The sequence below is a fragment of the Aedes aegypti genome, chromosome 2 (assembly GCF_002204515.2).
Source record: "Aedes aegypti strain LVP_AGWG chromosome 2, AaegL5.0 Primary Assembly, whole genome shotgun sequence".
Lineage (NCBI taxonomy): Eukaryota > Metazoa > Arthropoda > Insecta > Diptera > Culicidae > Aedes > Aedes aegypti.
Genome location: NC_035108.1, coordinates 301,418,136 through 301,439,977, shown reverse-complemented (window position 1 = coordinate 301,439,977; position 21,842 = coordinate 301,418,136). Strand labels below are relative to the sequence as shown.

General features: G+C 40.7%; 2 protein-coding genes across 6 annotated transcripts in view; one reads left to right on the top strand and one right to left on the bottom strand.

Annotated features, from left to right (window-relative positions):
* The window catches only part of LOC5575682 (crossover junction endonuclease MUS81), a 46,164-nt gene that overhangs the window by 8,362 nt on the left and 15,960 nt on the right, over nt 1–21,842 (top strand). For 3 of the 4 annotated variants that reach the window (XR_002500626.1, XM_001655763.2, XM_021845526.1), the window contains exons 2-3: nt 1,190–1,752; nt 2,419–2,806. Coding sequence is in view for 3 of the 4 variants with exons in the window: in XM_001655763.2 (XP_001655813.2) it covers nt 1,190–1,752; nt 2,419–2,802 (947 nt within the window). In the remaining variant the exon portion in view is untranslated. Of the gene's footprint in view, nt 1–1,189; nt 1,753–2,418; nt 3,037–21,842 lie in introns of those variants that run through there. The other variant, XM_001655764.2, reaches the window with a different exon arrangement.
* Nucleotides 2,779–19,989, bottom strand: LOC5575678 (venom protease). Of its 2 annotated transcripts, none has more exons than XM_001655765.3 (5): nt 19,851–19,988; nt 19,535–19,774; nt 18,951–19,218; nt 3,056–3,476; nt 2,779–2,994 (listed from the first exon to the last, which is right to left on the bottom strand). In XM_001655765.3, the coding sequence occupies exons 1-5, from the start codon at nt 19,921–19,923 to the stop codon at nt 2,827–2,829; spliced, it is 1,170 nt and encodes a 389-aa protein (XP_001655815.2). In that variant the 5' UTR covers nt 19,924–19,988; the 3' UTR covers nt 2,779–2,826. The 2 variants fall into 2 exon arrangements, with proteins under 2 accessions (XP_001655815.2, XP_021701219.1); XM_021845527.1 differs by having other exon boundaries at nt 2,816–2,994; nt 19,535–19,777; nt 19,851–19,989.

The following is a 21,842-nucleotide window of genomic DNA, read 5'->3' as shown; positions in this document are numbered from 1 at the left end:
TGTGAGCCAATCGAGCAGCGAGAGCTGTCAAAGTGTGAGCCAAACGAACATGCGTTATGTTTGTTTTGAACTTTTCTTGAGGAGTAATGTAATCCGCTTGAAATTATTTCGGTAAAAGTAATTTTGCATGAAGCAAAAAAATGAAATGTTTTACTGTGTTGAATTTTTGTCAATGCGATTTTTAGTTTTTGTTTTTTTCGGCTGTTTATTAGTTTTGATACGTAGCGCAAAGATCTATATCGAAACAAAATACACTTTATAGCAATGAGGAAGTCATGTCCGTGTTACAATATTATTCTCGACGCCGAGCAAAATCAGCACTGCTGGTCTGTTGCCAAATCTTTCCATTTTACTTTCGCTTATCTCTCTATAAAGGATCACTAGTTACTCGTAGGAAGACAATTCAAAGGGGAGGAATTGAAACTACCTGTTAGAATATAGGCATAGGATTTTCCTTGGGTAAATCCATTAACAATTAAAAAAAATCGATGGTTACCCGACGGAAGAAAATTAGCTTGTGTATGAGCATGATTATAATTTATCTGATGAGTATGATTATTAAGCAAGTGATCGTTAACTGAAAAATGAAAATTGCTGAAGATTCTCCCTGGGACATTCCGGCTACGAAAAACGTTGCCGTTTATCGGTCTGGTACGAGTTTCAACGATTCGGGCTATCCCAAATGTAAGACTTATGAGTACATCCGCAATTTTCAAAAGGACAGACGTACGTAGCATGAGAAGAACCTACGAAAACCATGCATTTAGCATTCATGCGGCAATATTTAGTACCATGGTATCACCTTTGGCACATAGGGCACTGAGTAAGGTTCTGGAAATATTCTCCAGGCCTCTGAAAATGTTCCCATGTTACACAAACATCGAACACACGATCTGTTTTTTTTTCTAGAGCTTCAACATTATTTTGATCACTTTTGTTCAATTTAACTCAATAATTAACTCATTGACTCGAAGAATCTTTCAGACGAATGCCAGATTTAGTTCTTTTTTTTATTATGATAATTTGTATTGGAGAAAATCTTAGTTATGGATAAATGTAATTAATTTATTTGATCAAATTTTCAACGTAAACGGTTGTCGGGTTCTCTACAATTCAAAGTAATCTTCTTCAAAATGGTCGATTATTGTAATAACCAAGCTCATCATTTCATTCAATCGTTCATTTCCAGATAATGACATCGAGACTCAAAAAGACGAGCAGCTTGAGATACCAGATGATTCGGTGTTCGAGAATTTGGAAGTCCTCGATAATCAGTATCTGAGCGTGTCGAATCCAAAGGTCATTCTGCTGGTGGACACCCAAGAAACCATTGGTAAATCTAAGAGCTATTTGGACCGCACCCTGAAGGAACTGGAACAGTACGACATTGAGTTCGAGGTCCGCCGTTTGAGCGTCGGAGACTTCCTATGGACCATGCGAGATGATAGTGGGACCGAGTTCATCCTTCCGTACATTGTGGAACGCAAGAGGATGGACGATCTGGCTAGTAGCATCAAGGATGGACGCTTCCACGAGCAAAAGTTCCGCCTTAAACAGTGCCAATTGGCCAATGTGGTGTATCTGATCGAACATCTGGGGAACAACCGTCAAGTGGGTGTTCCGGAGAGTACGCTTACCCAGGCGGCGCTGAACACTTACGTGCAGGATTTTACGGTTAAGTACACGGAAAACCATCACCACACGGTGCTGTACTTGTCCACTATGACGAAGCTGCTAGATGAGAACATGAAGGTGAGTTATTCTTCTAATTAATTCTCCTTAGTCATCTTTAGTCTGGGGCCTTCCTTAGCCGAGTGGTTAGAGTCCGCGGCTACAAAGCAAAGCCATATTGGAGGTGTCTGGGTTCGTTTCCCGATCGGTTCAGAATCTTTTCGTAATGGAAATGTCTTTGACTTCCCTGGGCATAGAGGATCATCGTACCTGCCACACGGTATACGAACGCGAAAATGGCAACTTTGACAAAGGAAGCAGGCTTTGTCCCAGTGAGGACGTTATTGACAAGAAGAAGAAAAAGAAGAAGAAGGTTCTCGGTGACCACCATGACTGATTGCGATCTCCCACAAGGTTTCTAAAACTAGACATGTGTGACTTTCATTTAAGCCAAACAGAACCGAAAGTCGGTCAACTCACTGTTTTTTGCAAGCTGTTTCATATTTTGGATTAGAAAACAACCATATGACCTAATTTTTAACTTTTCTTAAGGGGTAATCAATATTATTGTTTCCTCAAAAACGAAACTTAAACAAAATGTCAGATAATTTTAATTGCCGGGTTATTCCAATCAGGAGATACATTGATTTGAATTTGGAAATGGTTCATATAAGACTCTCTAGTTTTTACTAAGAACAATATTCCTAATTTATAATAAACTGTTTACTATTCTCTGTCAATTCTTAGGACAAATCGTACTGGAACATCACCAATCTACCGCCGGAGACAACAGCCGCAACCGTGTCCGATTTCAACATCAAACAGCGCACGGTTCCGATGATTTCGTTCGAGTCGTTCAACAAACAATCGTCCAAAACGCGCGACTGTACGGTGAAAGACATCTTCATGAAACAACTCCTGCAAATCAAGCTGCTCACGATCGATAAAGTGAACGCAATCGTCGACAAATATCCAACGCCAAAGAAACTGTTCTTGGCGTACGAGCGCTGTACAAGCGAGGAGGAGAAGGAGAAACTACTCAATATACCCTATGGAAAGGTGAAGAGGACGATCGGATTGAGGCTGAGCAAAATCATTTACCAATTGTTCATGAACAACGTCTATCAGTAATGAGGTAAGTGGGTTTAAACGTAATTAAAATATCAAATTTTCAATCCAAGATACATAGGGATAAACCTTGGTGTACACTCCGGGTGATCCCGCCAAGCCACAGTACTTTCCGAACGATGTCACTCCGATAATCGTATACGTGCAGTAGACACTGTCGTCGTTGTAAACCTGAAGTGGTCCTCCGGAGTCTCCCTAAAACCATTCAAAGATTCGAATATAATTTCAAAGATTTTCACCATACCACCCTCCTTACCTGGCAAGTATCCTTAGAGGAATTCCTCGAACCGGCACAGATCTGCGATTCCTCCCTCAATCCGTCCTTGAGCTTCCGGTTCGCCTCAAACTGCACCGAGCACTCGTCATGGGCAAACATATCCAGAACCACTTTGAGCAGCATGGGGCTAGTTGCTTCTCCGTATCCGATGGTGCCCCATCCGGTGGCTATGGCACGGTGGTTTTTTAGCTCGCCGCTCATCGGTAGACAAATCGGCCGGATGTACGGCGACAGGATCACCTTGCGGTCCAGTTTGATGAGGGCAATGTCGTTGTATTGGGACGTGAGACGATACTCCGGGTGCGGAATCGTTTCGGCAATGTTGAAGTCCTCCGGGAAGGCCTCGTCGTTCGAGGAATCTAGGGCCAGTTCGCCAAGGCGGACCGCGGTGGCAGGGCCACTGAAATTAGGAGATAATAAACTTCTATAACCTTTAAGAGGTATGTACAAGTCATGAGGATTTTGAATAACAAATTTTCGTTATGTATTTAATTTTTGGCCGAATAACTTCGAGATAGGTATTATTATGATCAACTATATTTTATCGTCGTCTATATTCGTTGGGAGTACAAGGATTATTTTTGTTGGATGAATAAATGCTTTTATTACATTCGTGCCAAGCTAAATCTCAAAGCCAACTTGCCAACTAGATCTAGGTTTGATTCAACCTGCATCCATGTACTTCGTATTGGCTATACTTAACCACACTGCTTTTTTCATATTACGTATTTTTGAACATTGATTTGGGAGTCAAATAACATAACGCAATTCTAGATCGATTGCAGTTCAGTTGATAAGACCTTCGTACCTCTGAAGAGTGAGACAGCGAGAATAGGCCAGACCATCAATTCTACCAGAACGAAGTACATGTTTGCAGGTAGATATAGAGGTAGATCAAGTGGTGTTGGTGGTGCTGTTTGTTTATCTTGAAACACTTGTGGTTGGATTAATGTGGACGAAAACGGAACTTACTTACTTATTTGGCTTTACATCAATTATCTTGATAAAGCCTCGCCAACAATATTTCGCCAATTCCCTCGGTTCATGGCCGCTTCTCTCCATCCTCGACTGTGACCCACGCTCTCCAGGTCCTGGTGTACCTGATCAATCCACCTAGCTCGCTGCGCCCCACGCCTTCTTGTTCCGACCGGATTCGTGGCGAACACCATCTTTACAGGGTTGTTGTCCGGCATTCTTGCAACATGCCCTGCCCAGCGTATCCTTCCAGCTTTAGCTACCTTCACGATACTGGGTTCGCCGTAGAGTTGAGCGAGCTCGTGGTTCATCCTTCGCCGCCACACGCCGTTCTCCTGCACGCCGCCGAAGATCGTCCTTAGCACTCGGCGTTCGAAAACCCCAAGAGCTTGCAAGTCCTCCTCGAGCATAGTCCACGCCTCATGCCCATAGAGGACTACCGGTCTTATGAGCGTTTTGTACATCGTGCATTTGGTGCGGGGGTGAATCTTTCTTGACCGCAGTTTCTTCTGGAGCCCATAGTAGGCACGACTTCCGCTGATGATGCGCCTTCGTATTTCCCGACTAACATTGTTGTCAGCCGTCAACAAGGATCCGAGGTAGACGAACTCGTCCACCACCTCGAAGGTATCCCCGTCTATCGTAACACTGCTTCCTAGGCGGGTCCTGTCGCGCTCAGTTCCGCCAACCAGCATGTACTTTGTTTTCGACGCATTCACCATTAGCCCGACTCTTGTTGCTTCGCGTTTCAGGCGGGTGAACAAATCTGCCACCGTTTCAAATTTTCTCCCAATAATATCCATGTCGTCCGCGAAGCAAACAAATTGTCCGGATCTCGTGAAAATCGTGCCTCGACTGTTAAGTCCGGCTCTCCGCATGACACCTTCAAGCGCAATATTGAACAACAGGCACGAAAGCCCATCGCCCTGTCGTAGTCCCCGCCGAGACTCGAACGAACTGGAGTGTTCGCCCGAGATCTTCACGCAGTTTTGCACACCGTCCATCGTTGCTCTGATCAATCTTGTGAGCTTCCCGGGAAAGCTGTTCTCGTCCATGATTTTCCATAGCTCTATGCGGTCGATACTATCGTATGCCGCCTTGAAATCGATGAACAAATGGTGCGTAGGGACCTGGTACTCACGGCATTTCTGGAGGATTTGCCGCACGGAAAAAAACTGGTCCGTTGTCGAGCGGCCGTCGATGAAACCTGCTTGATAACTTCCCACGAACTCGTTTGCTATAGGTGATAGACGACGGAAGAGAATCTGGGATAGCACTTTATAGGCGGCGTTTAGGATGGTGATTGCACGATAATTTTCACACTCCAGTTTGTCGCCCTTTTTGTAGATAGGGCATATAACGCCTTGCTTCCACTCCTCCGGTAGCTGTTCCGTTTCCCAGATTCTGACTATCAGCCGATGCAGACAAGCGGCCAACCTGTCCGGGCCCATCTTGATGAGTTCGGCTCCGATACCATCCTTGCCAGCGGCTTTGTTGTTCTTGAGCTGTTGAATGGCATCCTTAACTTCCCCCATCGTAGGAGCTGGTTGATTTCCGCTATCCGCTGTGCTGACGTAGCCATCGCCTTCGCTGTCCTGACCTTCTGTGCCTGTGTTCTCTGCGCCATTCAGGTGTTCATCGTAGTGCTGCTTCCACCTTTCGATCACCTCGCGTCCGTCCGTCAAGATGCTCCCATCCTTATCCCGGCACATCTCAGCTCGCGGCACGAAGCCTTTGCGGGATGTGTTGAGCTTCTGATAGAACTTCCGCGTTTCTTGAGAACGGTACAGCAACTCCATCTCTTGGCATTCCACCTCTTCCAGGCGGCGCTTTTTGTCCCGGAATAGGCGGGTTTGCTGTTTCCGCTTCAGTCTGTATCGTTCCACGTTTTGCCGCGTACCATGCTGCAGCATTGCAGCCCGCGCTACATTCTTCTCCTCTAAAACCTCCTGGCACTCCTCGTCGAACCAATCGTTTCTTGAGCTCCGTTCCACATATCCGACAACGCTTTCGGCAGCGTCGTTAATGGCTGCTTTGACTGTCCTCCAGCAGTCCTCAAGAGGGGCCCTATCGAGCTGGCCCTCATCCGGCAACGCTGCCTTAAGATGCTGCGCGTACACATTGGCGACATCCGGTTGTTTCAGCCGCTCGAGATTGTACCGGGGCGGGCGTCGGTACCGTACATTGTTGATGACGGATAGTTTTGGGCGCAGTTTCACCACCACCAGGTAGTGGTCGGAGTCAATGTTGGCGCCACGATAGGTTCTGACGTCGGTTATGTCGGAGAAGTGCCGTCCATCGATCAAAACGTGGTCGATTTGCGATTCTGTCTGCTGAGGTGATCTCCAGGTGTACCGATCCGGGAGGCTGTGCTGGAAATAGGTGCTACGAATGGCCATGTTCTTGGAGGCGGCAAAATCTATCAGTCATAGGCCGTTCTCGTTCGTCAGCCGGTGGGCGCTGAACTTTCCAATCGTCGGTCTGAACTCCTCCTCCTGGCCAACCTGAGCATTCAAATCTCCTATGATGATCCTGACGTCGTGGCTTGGGCAGCGGTCGTACTCGCGTTCGAGCTGCGCGTAAAATGCGTCCTTGTCATCATCAGTGCTTCCGGAGTGTGGGCTATGCACGTTGATTATGCTAAAGTTAAAGAATCGGCCTTTGATTCTTAACTTGCACATTCGTTCATTGATCGGCCACCACCCGATCACGCGCCTTTGCATATCACCCATCACTATAAAAGCTGTTCCCAGCTCGCGTGTGTTGCCGCAGCTCTGGTAGATGGTATGATTACCTCTAAACGTTCGCACCAATGCTCCTGTCCAGCACACCTCCTGCAGCGCTACGATGTCGAAACCGCGGGTCTTCAGTACATCGGAGAGTATGCGAGTACTTCCAATGAAGTTGAGAGATTTACAGTTCCACGTACCGAGTTTCCAATCGCTAGTCCATTTTCGTCGCTGTGGTCTTTGCCGATTGTTCCGGTCCGTATTCTCTCGTTGACGTTCCTGTGCTGATGTGTTTTGACGGCTGGCTCGCAGGGCCTGACACCAACCCCCTAGATTTCCGGAGGACCATTCCCCCTAAATGTTCGGAGGGCCATAGTGCGCAGTTTAGCTTAGAGTCCTTCTCCGGCACTCGGACGATGATCAGCCGCCCCTGACATGGGGAACAGACGCTGTTGTGAGCCGCTCCTAACGTGGAGTACAGACGCTCCAGGTTTGCAAAAGCAAACCCCCCCTTCCCTGTCAGCATACGACCAAAGTTCCCACCGGGGGTTGGTTACCCGATCTTCCCCAAGGTTACTCGTACCCCGGCCAGTACCACGAGGAGGTAGGGATAGGAGTTGCTGGGCAAGAGGCTAAGGACCGCACAAAGGGGTCTATTTTATTACTGCAGGTACGCGAGGTACCAATGGTACGCCATGCCCAGCCATTTACCGCGCCGGACGAAAACGGAAGTTGTGGTCAATTTTACTCGTCAGATCGAGTAACCAGTAACCTTCAAAAATAATTCCGAACATACTTCGAAAACAAAAAAAAAAACGGTTACGGGTTAAGCGTATAAAAAACGACAGACTTCAGTGAGCTGGTCACTTAGGGGCGATCCATTAATTACGTAAGACAATTTTCGCGATTTTTCAATCCCCCCTCCCCCCATGGTAAGATTTTTTGTATGAAAATAAAAAATAAATTGTATGGCGCGTAAGAAATCTGAAACCCCCCCTCCCCCCATAAACCCTTACGTAATAAATGGACGGCCCCTTAGTTCTAATGCCAGAAGAGAAAGAACTGCAGAAAAACATTACCATATGGGATAGGCGACATCGTAGGAGGCAACGAATATGCTGGCTGTATGAACTAGGAACTCTAAACGTTCGGGGAAAGTATCGTCCAAGAAGGAATATTTCGTTTCGTCGTCAGCGTTTACACAAAAAATGTATCATGCTGCTTGGAAATGCCGGACGCTTCGAAAGCCGAATTTTTGGAGGAGAAGATACAGCGTGGGCGGTCAAGCTATTCGATAGAACGTGGAACGGTTTGCTAGTGAGTTTTGGCTGATAAGGGAAGACGGGCGGCATCCGAGAGTGGCCGGAGAAGCGACGGAGCGACATCGGCGATGACGAACGCGGTAACTGGCAAGCCCACGCTCGTCAGATCAATTCGGCTGGGTTCTCCGGTGACAAACAGCATTGTGTGCGTGCAGTCCGGTTACGGAAGGTGCAGTTGTCGAGTGTTGGGCAAAGCAGCCATCCATAGAGGGTAAGCTCATCAGCATAGGGCTGACAGCCGTTTGTCCTGGCACAGTAAGCAAGCCAGGGGCTAGCGCGAACGAGGAGCGTTCAGCGTGACACGAGGAGTGCAATGCCTCGGCGCTCCATCATGCTGCCCTTCGGTCAACGTCCGGCCGATTGGACCTCCAGGGCGTGAGCCCAAAAAGAAAGGGTGCACTCAAATGATGAACCGTAAGTAGAAGAAAATTGAAAGGGACAAGAAAGATTTAGCCAGAATAGGGTCCTAAAGCCCTGTCCCAATTTTAGTGCCAAATGCTTATGTTAAGGCCAAAAACACATGCTTACTCAATTTTCAATGTTTTTCGTTTGTTTAAGTCCAAATTTTTTTTTTTTTATAATTTTGAACACCCATTGGCTTGAACTCAAATTTTGGGTGTATTTTATTTTCCGTGTCCCTTGCGAAGTGTCAGATAGGGACAACCCCAGTGTTAAAGCTGAAACCCCTGTGGTGTTTTTGTCGACTAAGCGAATGTCAAACATGATCATAAGTGTCAAGGTTCATTTATGGTCTCAATAGGCCTTATCATGTGACAGATCCGTCTATGCATTTGTTTACATCGGTGGAGGACCGGTGCTAACACGGGCCTGTCATTTTCATAGAAGAACTGTCAACGTGCTTCCCGATCAGCTGATTTGAGACGTCATGTGAATAGGCCTATTTTTAAATTAAAGTTCAAATATGATATAGTCGTTATAGTTTGCCGAGCAAGATGGACGACTTTGGAGTACGGAATGATGTTCTTCTACGTAGACAACTGAAGAGCGATTTGTGGCTGCATTACTATCGAAGAAGTTGCTCCCGGATCTAAGCGCAGCGCTGGTCTCCAAAAATTCCGAACATTACTATCGTGGTCGATAAACTCACGGAATTGTATCCCCTCAGGCCAGGTAGCAGGATCCATAGCCCTTGATTTGAGATCCTTGTGTACACCAACCTTGAAGGATACAAACGACAACATCGAAAGCGGTTTTCCTCTAGGTAACAACGATTTTACAACAACGTCGGCAGTCGGTAGTCGATCCTAAGCAAGACACTGAACATCACTTTCAGACACTTCGGGTGATATTTTTGTCAAATACACCCAGAACTTATTGTCAGCATTCGCTGCCAGTCCTTCTGATGTACCGTAATCCGGGGTAACATTGATCAGTTTTAAGGATATTTCTTAAATATTTCATCCAAAAATGTAAATGTTGTTAGTTTCATATTTTTAAAACAATTGCTGCTACCCATAGCTCGTACTGTATTATATACTGTATTTTGTTTTTTGAAAGATTTAAGCATGTTTACAAAAATGTTTTATGTGATTTTTTCATTTAGCTGATATGGGATAATATTGATCATCTATGTAAACAACGTTCGGTAATGTTGAAAATGTCGTTACTTACATAAATCATGGCCCCTGAAGCCGAATAAGATGTCCAAACGCTTACATCCCATTTACTTTTTGAGTTATTTTAAAATTAAAAACACCTCGAACAGCGGAATACGCCTAAAGGTAGCCAATTGCCTAAGAGAATTATACATTCTTAACAGTAATTCGTTAATGTTGTCTAATTGAGCATACTTATAAAAGTTTTGACAGCGGAATCGTTTTTGACGATGCCATATTTAGTGAGAACCGCATTTTCCTTGCTCATATCGCTTGCAGAACTTATGTGAGACATGAATCTTCGGTAGTGTCATCCTTAACCACTGAAACCATTGTTTCGCAAACTTGACAAATTTTCGCATAAAGTTAATGCAATTTTTGCAAAAATCTTAATTTTCAATAGCTTATAAATATAAAAAAGAGAAGCAACATTCATGCTTTGGAAATGTTTCATCAATAAATGATGATACCAACTTATTACGAGATGAGTCATTCCGATCAATGTTACCCCGCTGATTAATGATACCCCGGACTACGGTATTCCCAGCTGATTGACCGGTGCCGCAGAATATTTTCGATGGTTGCTCCGAAGATTGTGCGGATTCTTCATCACGAGTTCGCTTGGGTGTGTTCCGATCCCTAACTGGAAACGACGTGGAACTGGTGAAAGAATAGCAGGAGACAATTTGTTGAATCCTCCTTGGATCTCTAGTTTCAACTCGGCCAAAAGGCTATTTTTAATCTCCGCCTTCAAATCTTCAACCACTTTCTGGTATGCATCTCGAAGTTCTAGAGAAGCTGCATGCGCTTATGTCATAGCATTCTTGAAACGAGCACTTTTCATAATTTCGCAACATCCCTTGCAAAGACAGAAGCATTTCCGCAAATATCCTTGTATCTTCTTCTTCTTGGAATTACGACCTCACTGAGACAGAGCCTGCTTCTCAGCGTAGTGTTCTTATGAGCACTTCCACAGTTGTTAACTGAGAGCTTTCTTTGCCAAAGTTGCCATTTTCGCATTCGTATCTCGTGTGGCAGGTACGATGATACTCTATGCCCAGGGAAGTCAAGGAAGTTTCCATTACGAAAAGATCCTGGACCGACCGGGATTCGAACCCAGACACCTTCAGCATGGCTTTGCTTTGTAGCCGCGGACTCTAACCACTCGGCTAAGGAAGGCCCCATATCCTTATATAACGACTCCGACAAGTGGACGCATTTGTAATGGAAATTTGCTTTACACTCAGAAACACGGGTAGTCACAGAATGACTAAATTTTAGTAATTTATGACTATTTTCTATCTGCCTCTCTTTCATCCTGCAGGGAATTTTATTCCTAATTGTCAATTCACCTGGGTTGAAGCATCGCTAAGCTTTAACCCAGTCGAAATGACAGTTAGTGTGAAAATGCACAGCAGAATGAAAGAGAGGCAGATAGAATATAGTCATTAATGCATAAACTTTAGTAATTCTGTGACTATTTTTATTTCTGAGTGTACTTGGATTCATATGGGGCTCTGCACTGTTTTGATTTTGCATGAGATTTTGACGTTTACTGGCCTTGTTGTTTACTTATTACATGGAAGAGTGAAAGAGAGGGATGATTCTTGTGCAGAGTCCTACATGCTTTCCACATTGTAAATAAGGATTCTACCCCACTACCACGAATCCCATTACCCCGAATGCCATTAACCCGAACGCCATCACCACGAATTCCAGAACCCCGAACAACCCATCACCCCGAATAACATTACCCCGAATTCCAATATCATGGGGAAATATCACAATATCATCATGTCAAGATAATTGCAAATTCGGGAAAACAGCATTCAGGCTTATGGAATTCGCGGTAATGGTACATTCGGGATAATGGAATTCGGGGTGATGGCATTCAGGGTAATGGGGTAGAATCGAAAATAAGTAGTAATAATGAATAATTTAAATTGCACTAGAAATAGAAGTAGCTACGGGTAGGCGGGGCATATGGAGCATATCAAGCGTTTAGTCATATTTTGCATCGTACATTTTTAGTACGATATTTAAATGTTGCGTACTATCGAACGGAATGGTAAAACATTTTTTTTGACATTGTGAAATCTCAAATTTGTCGACATGGTGCCCCGACAGACCGTTATTATGTAAAAATCCATCAAATCTGAGCACAGGGCTCGATTCCTGAGGTCATTCTTACTTACAAAACGCTCATAACGTTGACCAAACTGTTCTCAACTAATATACAATTGTTACCGTTGTTACAATTAGAAATATTTACAACTGGCTTAACTTACCAGAGTAGCTTAAGTTTATTGTTACATGGCTTAAACCAGTAAGCTTAGTTTAATAGAATGAATCTAAGAAATAAATGTCAATATACAATTGATGTCACGTTTGAAAAACGTGAAACATTAAATTCAGAATATTATTAATTAACAGCTTATTTTACAAATTTCATACTAAGTAACCAGCCCACCAAATTCTGCCATATTTATTTTGCTTAATAAAAATTGCTTTCTGTACATCTGATACTACTCTTGATGTTTACGTCAAGTTTTCCACCGAATATTGCCAACTGCACTTTAGATAAATAAAATGTTTTGTTCAACTTTCTGAGCCACAACAGGATTATAACAACACGAGAAATATGATTGTCATATGGTCGGTGTTCAGACAGACTGGACCAAATGTTTTTTAATGGTTTCAGGAAAACGTACCCCAAGCATTCAGTATAAATATAATAAAATATGTGCATTATTTGCTGTGAGAAGGGATCCATTTGAAGCAACGTCTGTTTCAAAATAGAATTGGGAATATTGTATTTGATGGAGTCCTTGACTTATCTTTGCAAGGCCAAAAAGTCGTCTAGTCAGTTCTGTCTGAACACCGATCATATGTAGCAAGTGTTCGACGATAAACAAAGTCTTTAACAACTTCAAACAAATCCCCATTAAGTGCTACTTAAGTATCAACATCACTAAGACTTTCACTCTGTATACCTGCAACCCTTCACTTCGTTTTATTTTTTTCGGGATTTATCGTCAATCTGTTTATTGACTACTAAGTCGCGTTCTACTCAGTAACAAAAAAAAAAAACTATCGCAGGTAATATCAATGACTTGAAAATAATATTTAAAGCTTAAATACAATCAGGTTTAAGAATTATAGACGAGTAGCTTAATTTTTTTGTAAAATTACATGGAATAAGAAGAAATGAGTTTCTGAATTTACTGTTCAATATTGCGTTTTGTCGCATATACTCCTTAATTTTGCAGACCATGACTTTATTGGAATCGATCACAGTTCAGTAAAGAAGGGTTTCACCATTTCAAAGATGGACAACTAGGATAAGCTTGTTATAACATTTACTTTACCCAAACGTATATGGTTGCATGTAGAGAAAGAAGCAGGTTCAGATGTGTTGGTGCTGAAGCAGTGCTTGATTGAGATGTGGATGAATTTTTTGAAGAGCCATATAACACTTGTGACGTATGATAATAATGTTTCCCTTGTAGTAAAAACACATGTTCTGGCTGCGAATATCACCTTTTACGGATTACGTAACCAGCTTTGGGACCCGCAACTTGCAAAGAGAAACGACATCTACACTGTTACTTGATAAAGGCTTATCTGACTTCATGATCCATTATTTCATTAGCAACTTCGCAAAAACACTTCGCGATCCTTTATTGTACAACACTGAAAAGTGTTTCGAAAACCAAATCAGTTTTCAATAATAATGCAGAGAGAGCAACGATGAATGCAAGCATACCTAAAAGAAACATCACTGTTAATTTGCCATGTATGAGAAGATTATTCTTGGCTCCCTTAGCACATTTATTTGAGAACAGGAGCGAAAACTATTGAGCGTATAAAATAGGCAAACTTCAGTGAGCTGGTCATTTAGTGCTAATGTCGGAAGAAGAAGTTACATCAATCAGGTGAAGCTCAGTGACCCCGTGGAAGACATCGGCATATGATCATTATGTTATTAACTTGAGCGTACCAGAGTAATTAAATCATTCAAAATTTGAAACAACCGGTAATACTCCGGTACCGGTAATTGACTATAAAAGTATTCACATGACTTATCTGCTAACTCTTATTGTGCTACATATATTCTCAGATCCTTTCTTTAAATAACAACATGGTTAATTATGGATTTATTTGGTTTACTTTTGAATTGGATTAACATAGAAAATCTGAAAATCTAATCGACTGGTCATCTGCTGGTGGTGACACATTATTAGATTTTCAGCTCAAACGGATGTTCGGTTCTCCAGATTTGTGCTCTTGAAAATTTGAAGTTTGGATTCGATTTAACTTTTTTTCCAATCATCTTCACCTTAAGGAGAGGCTTAAGTTAAGCCAGTTGTAAATATTTCTAAATTTAACAACGGTAATAATTGTATTCTAGTTGAGAACAGTTTGGCCAACTTTCTGAGCGTTTTTGTAGGTTTTTTCAGTGCTATTGCAAAATTTTAATATGGATTATATTAATTTTTAAGGAAAAAACTTCAAATCAAAATTTCTCAAGATTCCCCCTAAGGGTTTTTTTTAAATTGGCCCAGAGGCGTAGAATGACCTCAGGAATCGAGCCCTGTGCTCAGATTTGATGGACAATTTTTTTACATAATAACGGTCTGTCGGGGCACCGTGGTCGAAACTTGTCTTATCCTCAACTAAATATTGTAGGTGAGGCATAGTGAGCACCCCAATGGGGAAGGATTAAGTCAAGATTTGTGGGGCTTAGATGTTGTTGAATCTAGTTTTCAAATGGCTAAGGTTTCGTTGAACAGTCCACAAAAAATGAGGGGATAACGGAGTTGAACACATAGAGTACTGTGAGGTAAATATGAAATTTCTAATCATACCATTTTTAAAGGCCCATACCATCTTACTTTCCAAATTTTCAAGTCAATTAATTATTATTAATGTTTCAGATATCTGTTATACGCAAACAAAAACGAACAACTATAAAATACGTACACTGAACCAATCCGATTATATAAATCTGAAAAATCATGTACTTGCTTCGGAATTCAGATTTGATAGATTTCATTAATGTCCAATAATGTTTATATGAAGATCCTATTGGGTTTAAATAATAACAATATGAAAGCAATTTGAATTCTACATAAAACTTTTTGGACACCATTATCTATTCTGTCATTACAAAATCAAATACATGGTATCTAGAAAAATCGTCAGAATGGCCTTACATAGCACGCTATGTCTGAACCAGACGATTATAAAAATCGAATGTACATCGGATTTTTTCTCGCTAGAGTTTAGTATTTAGGTTATATTTTCATAATCGGAATTTAAAATATTCCATCGGTGAAATTTTGATTTTTTCCACTTTTTAGCCATTTTTCATAATAAATCCCATCAGGATTCTACCCCTATTACCCCGAATCCCATTACCCCGAACGCCATTAACCCGAATGCTATTACCCTGAGTTCCAAAACCCCGAACGATACATCACCCCGAATGACATTACCCCGAATTCCAATATCATGGGGAAATGTCATCAATATCATCATGTCAAGATAATTTTAAATTCAGGGAAATAGCATTCGGGGTGATGGAATTCGGAGTAATGGTACATGCGGGGTATTGGAATTCGGGGTGATGGCATTCGGGGAAATGGCTTTCGGGGTAATGGGGTAGAATCGAAAATCAGGTGTTCGACGCATTTCCGCCCATACAAAATGTATGGAAAAAATTTCACCGATAGAATATTTTAACCCTCTCTTTCCCATGGTAGCTCCAGAGCTCTACAACTTTGCACGAATATATTATTTTATATATCAAATTATTTTAAACGGTTTTTTCTCAGAATGGTTTGTTCCTACGTCATTAATAATACATTCGACAAAAAACTGTAGAAAGTTACTCGAAAATCAAATAAAATAAAAAAATGTTCGACAAATACCGATTTTTCCAACGAAAAAATCATGGCGGTTTTCAGTACGCTGAAAAGCGTATATGTTGCCATGAAAGTGTTCCAATTAAATTATCGGCATCATAATATAGATGCGTAGAACCTCCATAGTGATTAAAAACGTAATATTTTTACTTACTTTTTCCGTAACCTTAAATTTGATTGTGGAGCACCACAGCTCCATTGGGCAGATAACAGCAAAAACTGAATGACTGTCATTGCGCATACTCCAATGCATAAGTTTGGTCAGATCACTTATTCCACGAGCGATGCCGTATTCATTGAAAGTGAAACTTTTTTGTTGAAGTTCAGTAAACACTGCACCGCTTAAACGTCAAATCGTGTTTCACCCGTTCCACCGACCATTTTGTTTTCAACACGACAAGGTTGAAGTTGTTTACTTTGAAAAATCACACAAAATTCCCCTGAAATGAGTGACAGTGAAGGTGATTTTATTGGTTTCTCGGAAGATGAAACCGAATGCGTTTTTTCTTCATTGGAAAACACCGGAAGCAATTAAGTTCGTGAATTCTTTCGACTTATTCCAGACATTTTCGGCGTTGAATCAGGTTGGTAAAGGCATTGAAGCGATTTGAAATTCAATTTTGACCCTGTACTTTTTCACATTCCAGACAACGATAGTAACTAGAACTAGAACGCTTTTCTGAAAAGCCGATCCTATTCGTTTTTATGGTACATCTGATAGTGAAGATCAGGATGGAACCAGTGGATGTGATCAAGCCGCTTCTGCATCCGTTAAACCCAAAATAAGACGGGTCAAAAATCTACTGGTAGAAAGCTAAAGAAAATGCAGGTAACAACGTGGGCAGTATCTTCGAAAAAACGTCAAAACTCCCGATAAATTCCACCAAAAGATAATACACGAGATCCTCCAGCATGTTCATTGTCTCTGTCAGCACCCCCGTTAAGGAGTTTTACTCCTTACCAGTATTTCAAATCACTTTTAATTTTTCTAAGCGAAGATAATATTTAACCTTTGTGCTGTTGGTCATTTAATACTTAGAGCAAATCCCATTCACGAGATAGTCACTTAAGATAACAAAGTTATAGTGACGACTTCCTTCGTAAGGGAAGTAAAGCCGTTGGTCCCGAGATAAACTAGCCCAGGGCTAAAAATCTCGTTAAAAAAGATAGAAAAAAATAATACTTGCTTTCTAGAATAATACTTTCACAAAAAGTACGCTGTATGCCCATTGGAGCTCAGGAGCTCCATTTATTTTTTTACAATTTTTTGCTTGTTCAATAATTTTGACCTAAATAAAAGATATTTGTTCAACAACTTCGAATGAAAAGACTCCCTGGCCACGATCACAGGGTTTGACGGTGCCAAAGTAGAAGGTGCACCATAATAATACCCGTCTGTGAAACATATCACCTTCCCAATACTTTGGCACACCTCCAACGGTTCATGATTTATCATGAAACGGCTGCATTCAGGCGGAGGATCTGTTAATATGTTTCGGCATATTATCAGGTCCTCTTCGAACGGAGGGACCGCCAGGGCTCATTAGTTACTTATAAACCAGTGCTGGTTGTTGATGGTTCAGTTCGTTTACCACGAGCTGTAGCATTCTTTGTACTAATCAGTAATGGTTGTTAAGTTTCGAAGCTAACGTGTGATCAATCGTTTTATAATGCAACATAAGAATTTGGGTGTTTGGTGGAACTGTGCGTGACACTTGTTGTTATTAAATTTAGTGATTGTGTTGGTGCTAATGGTGTGTTTATAATAATATCTATGGTGATGAAAAATGAAATTGGAAGTGATTCTGATAGTTTTGTTAGAAATATAATAATGATGATGTATAATGATGTGAACTCTACTAATTTAATAAAGGCCATAATACATTTTGCAATCATTTCTCTGAATATAAACATTATTGCCTAGTTCTTCAAACATGCATGATAAAAGTGTTAATAATGACAGCGAGTTCAGAAAAATTGATCGAAATGATTTTGTTTTACTGTAACTTTGGTGATAGTGCTAAATTGTAGTTTGAATAGTAATGACTCAACAGCAACAAAATAATGAAACATCTAAATTGAATATCTTTTAATTACTTAGTAATGCTAACAGATGATAAATGCTAATAACAATGAATTTATATGAAAATGGTGTGATGTGAAAAGTGATATAATGGAAAGTATATCTGAAGTGTATTACGAAAGTTGATGAGTGATAATCGGTGAAATACGTGATAGCGTCGAAAATAAAAGTGACGATAGTGAGTGATGAAATCAAATGGGGAATGAGGACATTTTAATAAAACTATTTCGTTCTTCACTTTAACCACTCTAGTAGCATTTCAGGCCTTATCATAGTTTGATAGTAGTCTGAACTACTAGACTGCAAAACTACGGTAAGGGCTGATTGCTGCTAGGGTACACAGTGACCATTTGAGCAACATTGCTTAGGAACGTCTGTGTGATGAACGCAATAGAGGCTTATAAAAGCAAATGCTGGGAAGGAGCATAGGGCAGATTAAGAGTGCCAGTACTACCCCTATCGCTACCGAAAAAAAAAAAAAAAAAAAAAAAAACAACTTCGAATGAAAAGACTGTTTTCTATTTTTATTTACTTGAAATCGCCGTGGGAAAGAAAGGGTTAAAACCTTTTGATTATGAAAATATAGACCAAATACTGATCTCTAGCGAGAAAAAATCCGATGTACATTCGATTTTTATAATCGTCTGGTTCAGACATAGCGTGCATAGTTAATGGACAGCCGAAATGATGTGACCAGATTTTAAGTATTTTTCTACTGAATAAATACCCATGGAACGTTACTTAGACCAGAATGGTTATTTAAAAAGTGCTGATTTTTATAGCGTAGAGCCAGAATATGACCAACGAACTTTTTTTCATAAAGAAAACATGTCTTTCGTATAAATCACGGAGTAGCAACCATTGACATGTACAGTCAGTCTATGCTATGCTATGCTATGCTATAAAGAAAACATGTCTTTCGTATAAATTTTAGCTCTCCTTGATTGAATTGATTATACTGAATCATCTACAATTTAATTAAAATTTAATTGAAAGAAATGTACGGTGATAACCCTGCTCACTATGCCTCGCCTACTCCTAAAACAATAAATAATGAAATTATTAATCAATCTGAAATCCGCATTATTTTGGCTCGAATAAAAAAACGGTGGACAAATCCATATGATGCATTTTGGCAGTATCCGTCCAATTTCCTAATGTTGATGATGTAGAATGTTTGACACGAGTATCAGATTACTCCAATCAACATGCACTTACTCACCTTTCAGCAGAATTGATACAATGGCCAGCGGTCAGAACGAATCTATCGGAGACCAATGAGCCACCGCACAGATATCGCACCTCAGGCGCCACCCCATATCCAATCAGTGCCATGTGGGGAAATTCTCGCGATTTGGCGGCTTCTCCATTCACCACCAGCTCAATCGCTTTGTGACCACATTTGTCCAATCGTTGCAACTTTGGCTCTTCTGCACCGACCGAGTTGACGTACTCTTTCGAGAATACAGCTTCCCCATACTCGATGCATTCTGTGGAACGGAGTCGGTTGATCAGCGATAGGAACAAAGGCCAAACAATGACGTAGGTGTGAGAAAGCACTTGTTGCATCTCAATTAGCGAGTCGAGTGCACTGCGGGGCCGGTAGACAGGTGAATACATCTGGGTTATTCCATGCCAAAACGTCTAGCACATGCATTGCATGACTAAAACTGCACTTTTGCGTTCAATCTGATCTGGAATTACTCAGCCGTTTCCTCCCACAGGCTAATAGCGAGGTGAGCAAACTCTCACCGGCCCAACAGTGCACCAACCTGCGTGTATATATGTCCATTAAAATAAGCGTACTTTCCGCAATCCGAGGATGATTACTCATCGCCGATGAGGTCAAAGGGGCACTTGTGGAAGTTGTTGTTTTAGGTTCGACTCCATCCGGACAGCAAACAACTTGAACTCTGCCCAGGAATCCACACTTGGTAGGATTCGCACGCCGGTTTCGAATGTCATCAATTACGGATGGACACGAGGACACGACGCGACAAATTCCGGCCGCATTGGTGCGCTGAACGATGCATTCATCTCCCTCGGCTACTACAAAGAGCACAAGGAAGAATCGGTTATCTCTGGAATTATGTTTTTATGGGACCCATTTTTTTCAAATCACCTAATTCGACGTCTCCGCACACGCCAACGGCCAAAAGCGCCAACACTAGTGGCAACGATTTGAAAACGCTCATCTTCACTGATTCAGAACCGGCACTCGACTAAACGCGTTCCATGCTATGCTACGATGAAGCGGTCCACGCTGGGTTATTAATTAGTGACCTGAGTGCCGTTTCGTTTGAACTCGAGAGGATTATCAAATAAATATTCTACACATTGGCGTAGCTAGAAATTGTCGTTTTGTATTAATTCGCTATTAACTCTTAGCAAGTTCCACAAATTTCAATCTCCAATGTGGAAAATTTAAAACGCAAAATTATTGGATACGTTTTAGAATTATGTAGAAGTTCAGCCTAACATTCCTATAAAAATAGTTTAAAAATGAATCTGTATTCCTTATAGGATTCCTTCATGTTATAAGAGATGAATTTGAAGAAGTTCTATCAATGATTCGTTCTTAATTATCTCGAAAAAAATTAATGCCTCTTTTTAAAATACACCAGTTAGCTTTACAGGAATCCCTACTGCATATTTTTCACAGGTTAAATTTTTCAATTTTTCTTGGAGCAAAACTACATTAGCTATTGTTCCATTGCATGCTTATAAAGCTACCCTATTACAAAGCTAATATGTTTCCACTGTTTGCTGCAGGAATATTAAAAATAATTCTTAAGGAATACTACCAGCTATTCTTTCAAACATTTCTCCAGGAGCGAGTTTACTCTTAGATTCCTGAATTCTTCCATAAATTCCACCAAAGATTTGTCCAATAATCGTTAAAGGTGTTTTTCTTGAAAGAGTACATTTATTTATTGAAGAACTTCATGAATATCTTCAATGTTCTACGATAATGGAATTAGCCTTTAGATTATTGTAACTTATAATACTATAATAATAATTATAACAATAATAATTTATAATAACTTCTTAAATTTAATTTTAATTTAAACATAATAAGGTACAGTGGGGGAAGTGTATCAGTGGGGTAAGTGGATCATTTGTCCATATTGAGCATAAATACTTGAATATGTTGAATGTTTTCGCACCATTGCTTCGTTTTAGGATATGTTCATACGTCCACACTGATACTAATGCAAAACTGGTACTACACGTACACTAACACAAGTAAAGTTGTTGGCTGCAAAAAAACAATTAATTTTAAAATTGTTTACCGTCAATCAAAAAACCATTGTATCTCTGGCTTAAAACAAATTCTACTAGTTTTTTCAACGCATGGTGAACGTTTCAGTTCTAATTGAATGAATCACAATGAAAAATTAGTGATTTTTATTAATACACACAGAAATGTTGGACATGGTACACTTACCCTCACTTTTTAATGGGTTGGCGTAAGTGGATCAAGTATTATTATCATTTATTGACAGACTGCTTACGATAATTTGAAGAAGTTTGAATACTTGCAAATATTGTTTTGCTTTTACTTTTTCTCATCACCAGCTTAAATTTGTCTAATTGACTATAGAAAAATTGAATTATTCCACCTAAAATTTATTTTAATCTTTCTGGTATAAGAAAATATAAAAGAATGAATATTGCAAGATTCAAACAAAACTTTTCGTGGTTTATTAAAGCTGAGTTGCAGAAGAGCAAAATATACAAATTTTCCAATTGAAAACATATGATCGTACCTTATTTGACCATATAAATTGTTCTAGACAGATGATACAAATACATTCATGAATAGAATAAGATGATTTCAGTTTGTCAAACAAAAATAAATGTAACTAATATTTTTAAACTACGAGTGTTTTTCGAAAACATCTTTCGGAATAATCCTATATATACAGGGTGTCGACTACCTGGAAAAACCTGGAAAGTCAGGGAATGTCAGGGAATTTAATTTTTGACCTGGAAAGTCAGGGAAAATCAGGGAATTTCACTAGAGGTCAGGGAAAAATGTAATTACTATAACATCAATCAAGTTGATTGTCTGCAATTTAAAACGAATAATCGAAAAAGATGGTATTCCATC

Bases quoted from the DNA above. Each gene is read 5' to 3' on its own strand.
- LOC5575678 (XM_021845527.1), bottom strand. From the start codon at position 19,923: ATGAGCGTTTTCAAATCGTTGCCACTAGTGTTGGCGCTTTTGGCCGTT. The intron at 19,219-19,534 runs GTACGCTTATTT...TCCGTTCCACAG, and splicing joins TCATCCTCGGATTGCGGAAA to AATGCATCGAGTATGGGGAA. The intron at 3,477-18,950 runs GTGAGTAAGTGC...TCCTAATTTCAG, and splicing joins TGTATCAATTCTGCTGAAAG to TGGCCCTGCCACCGCGGTCC.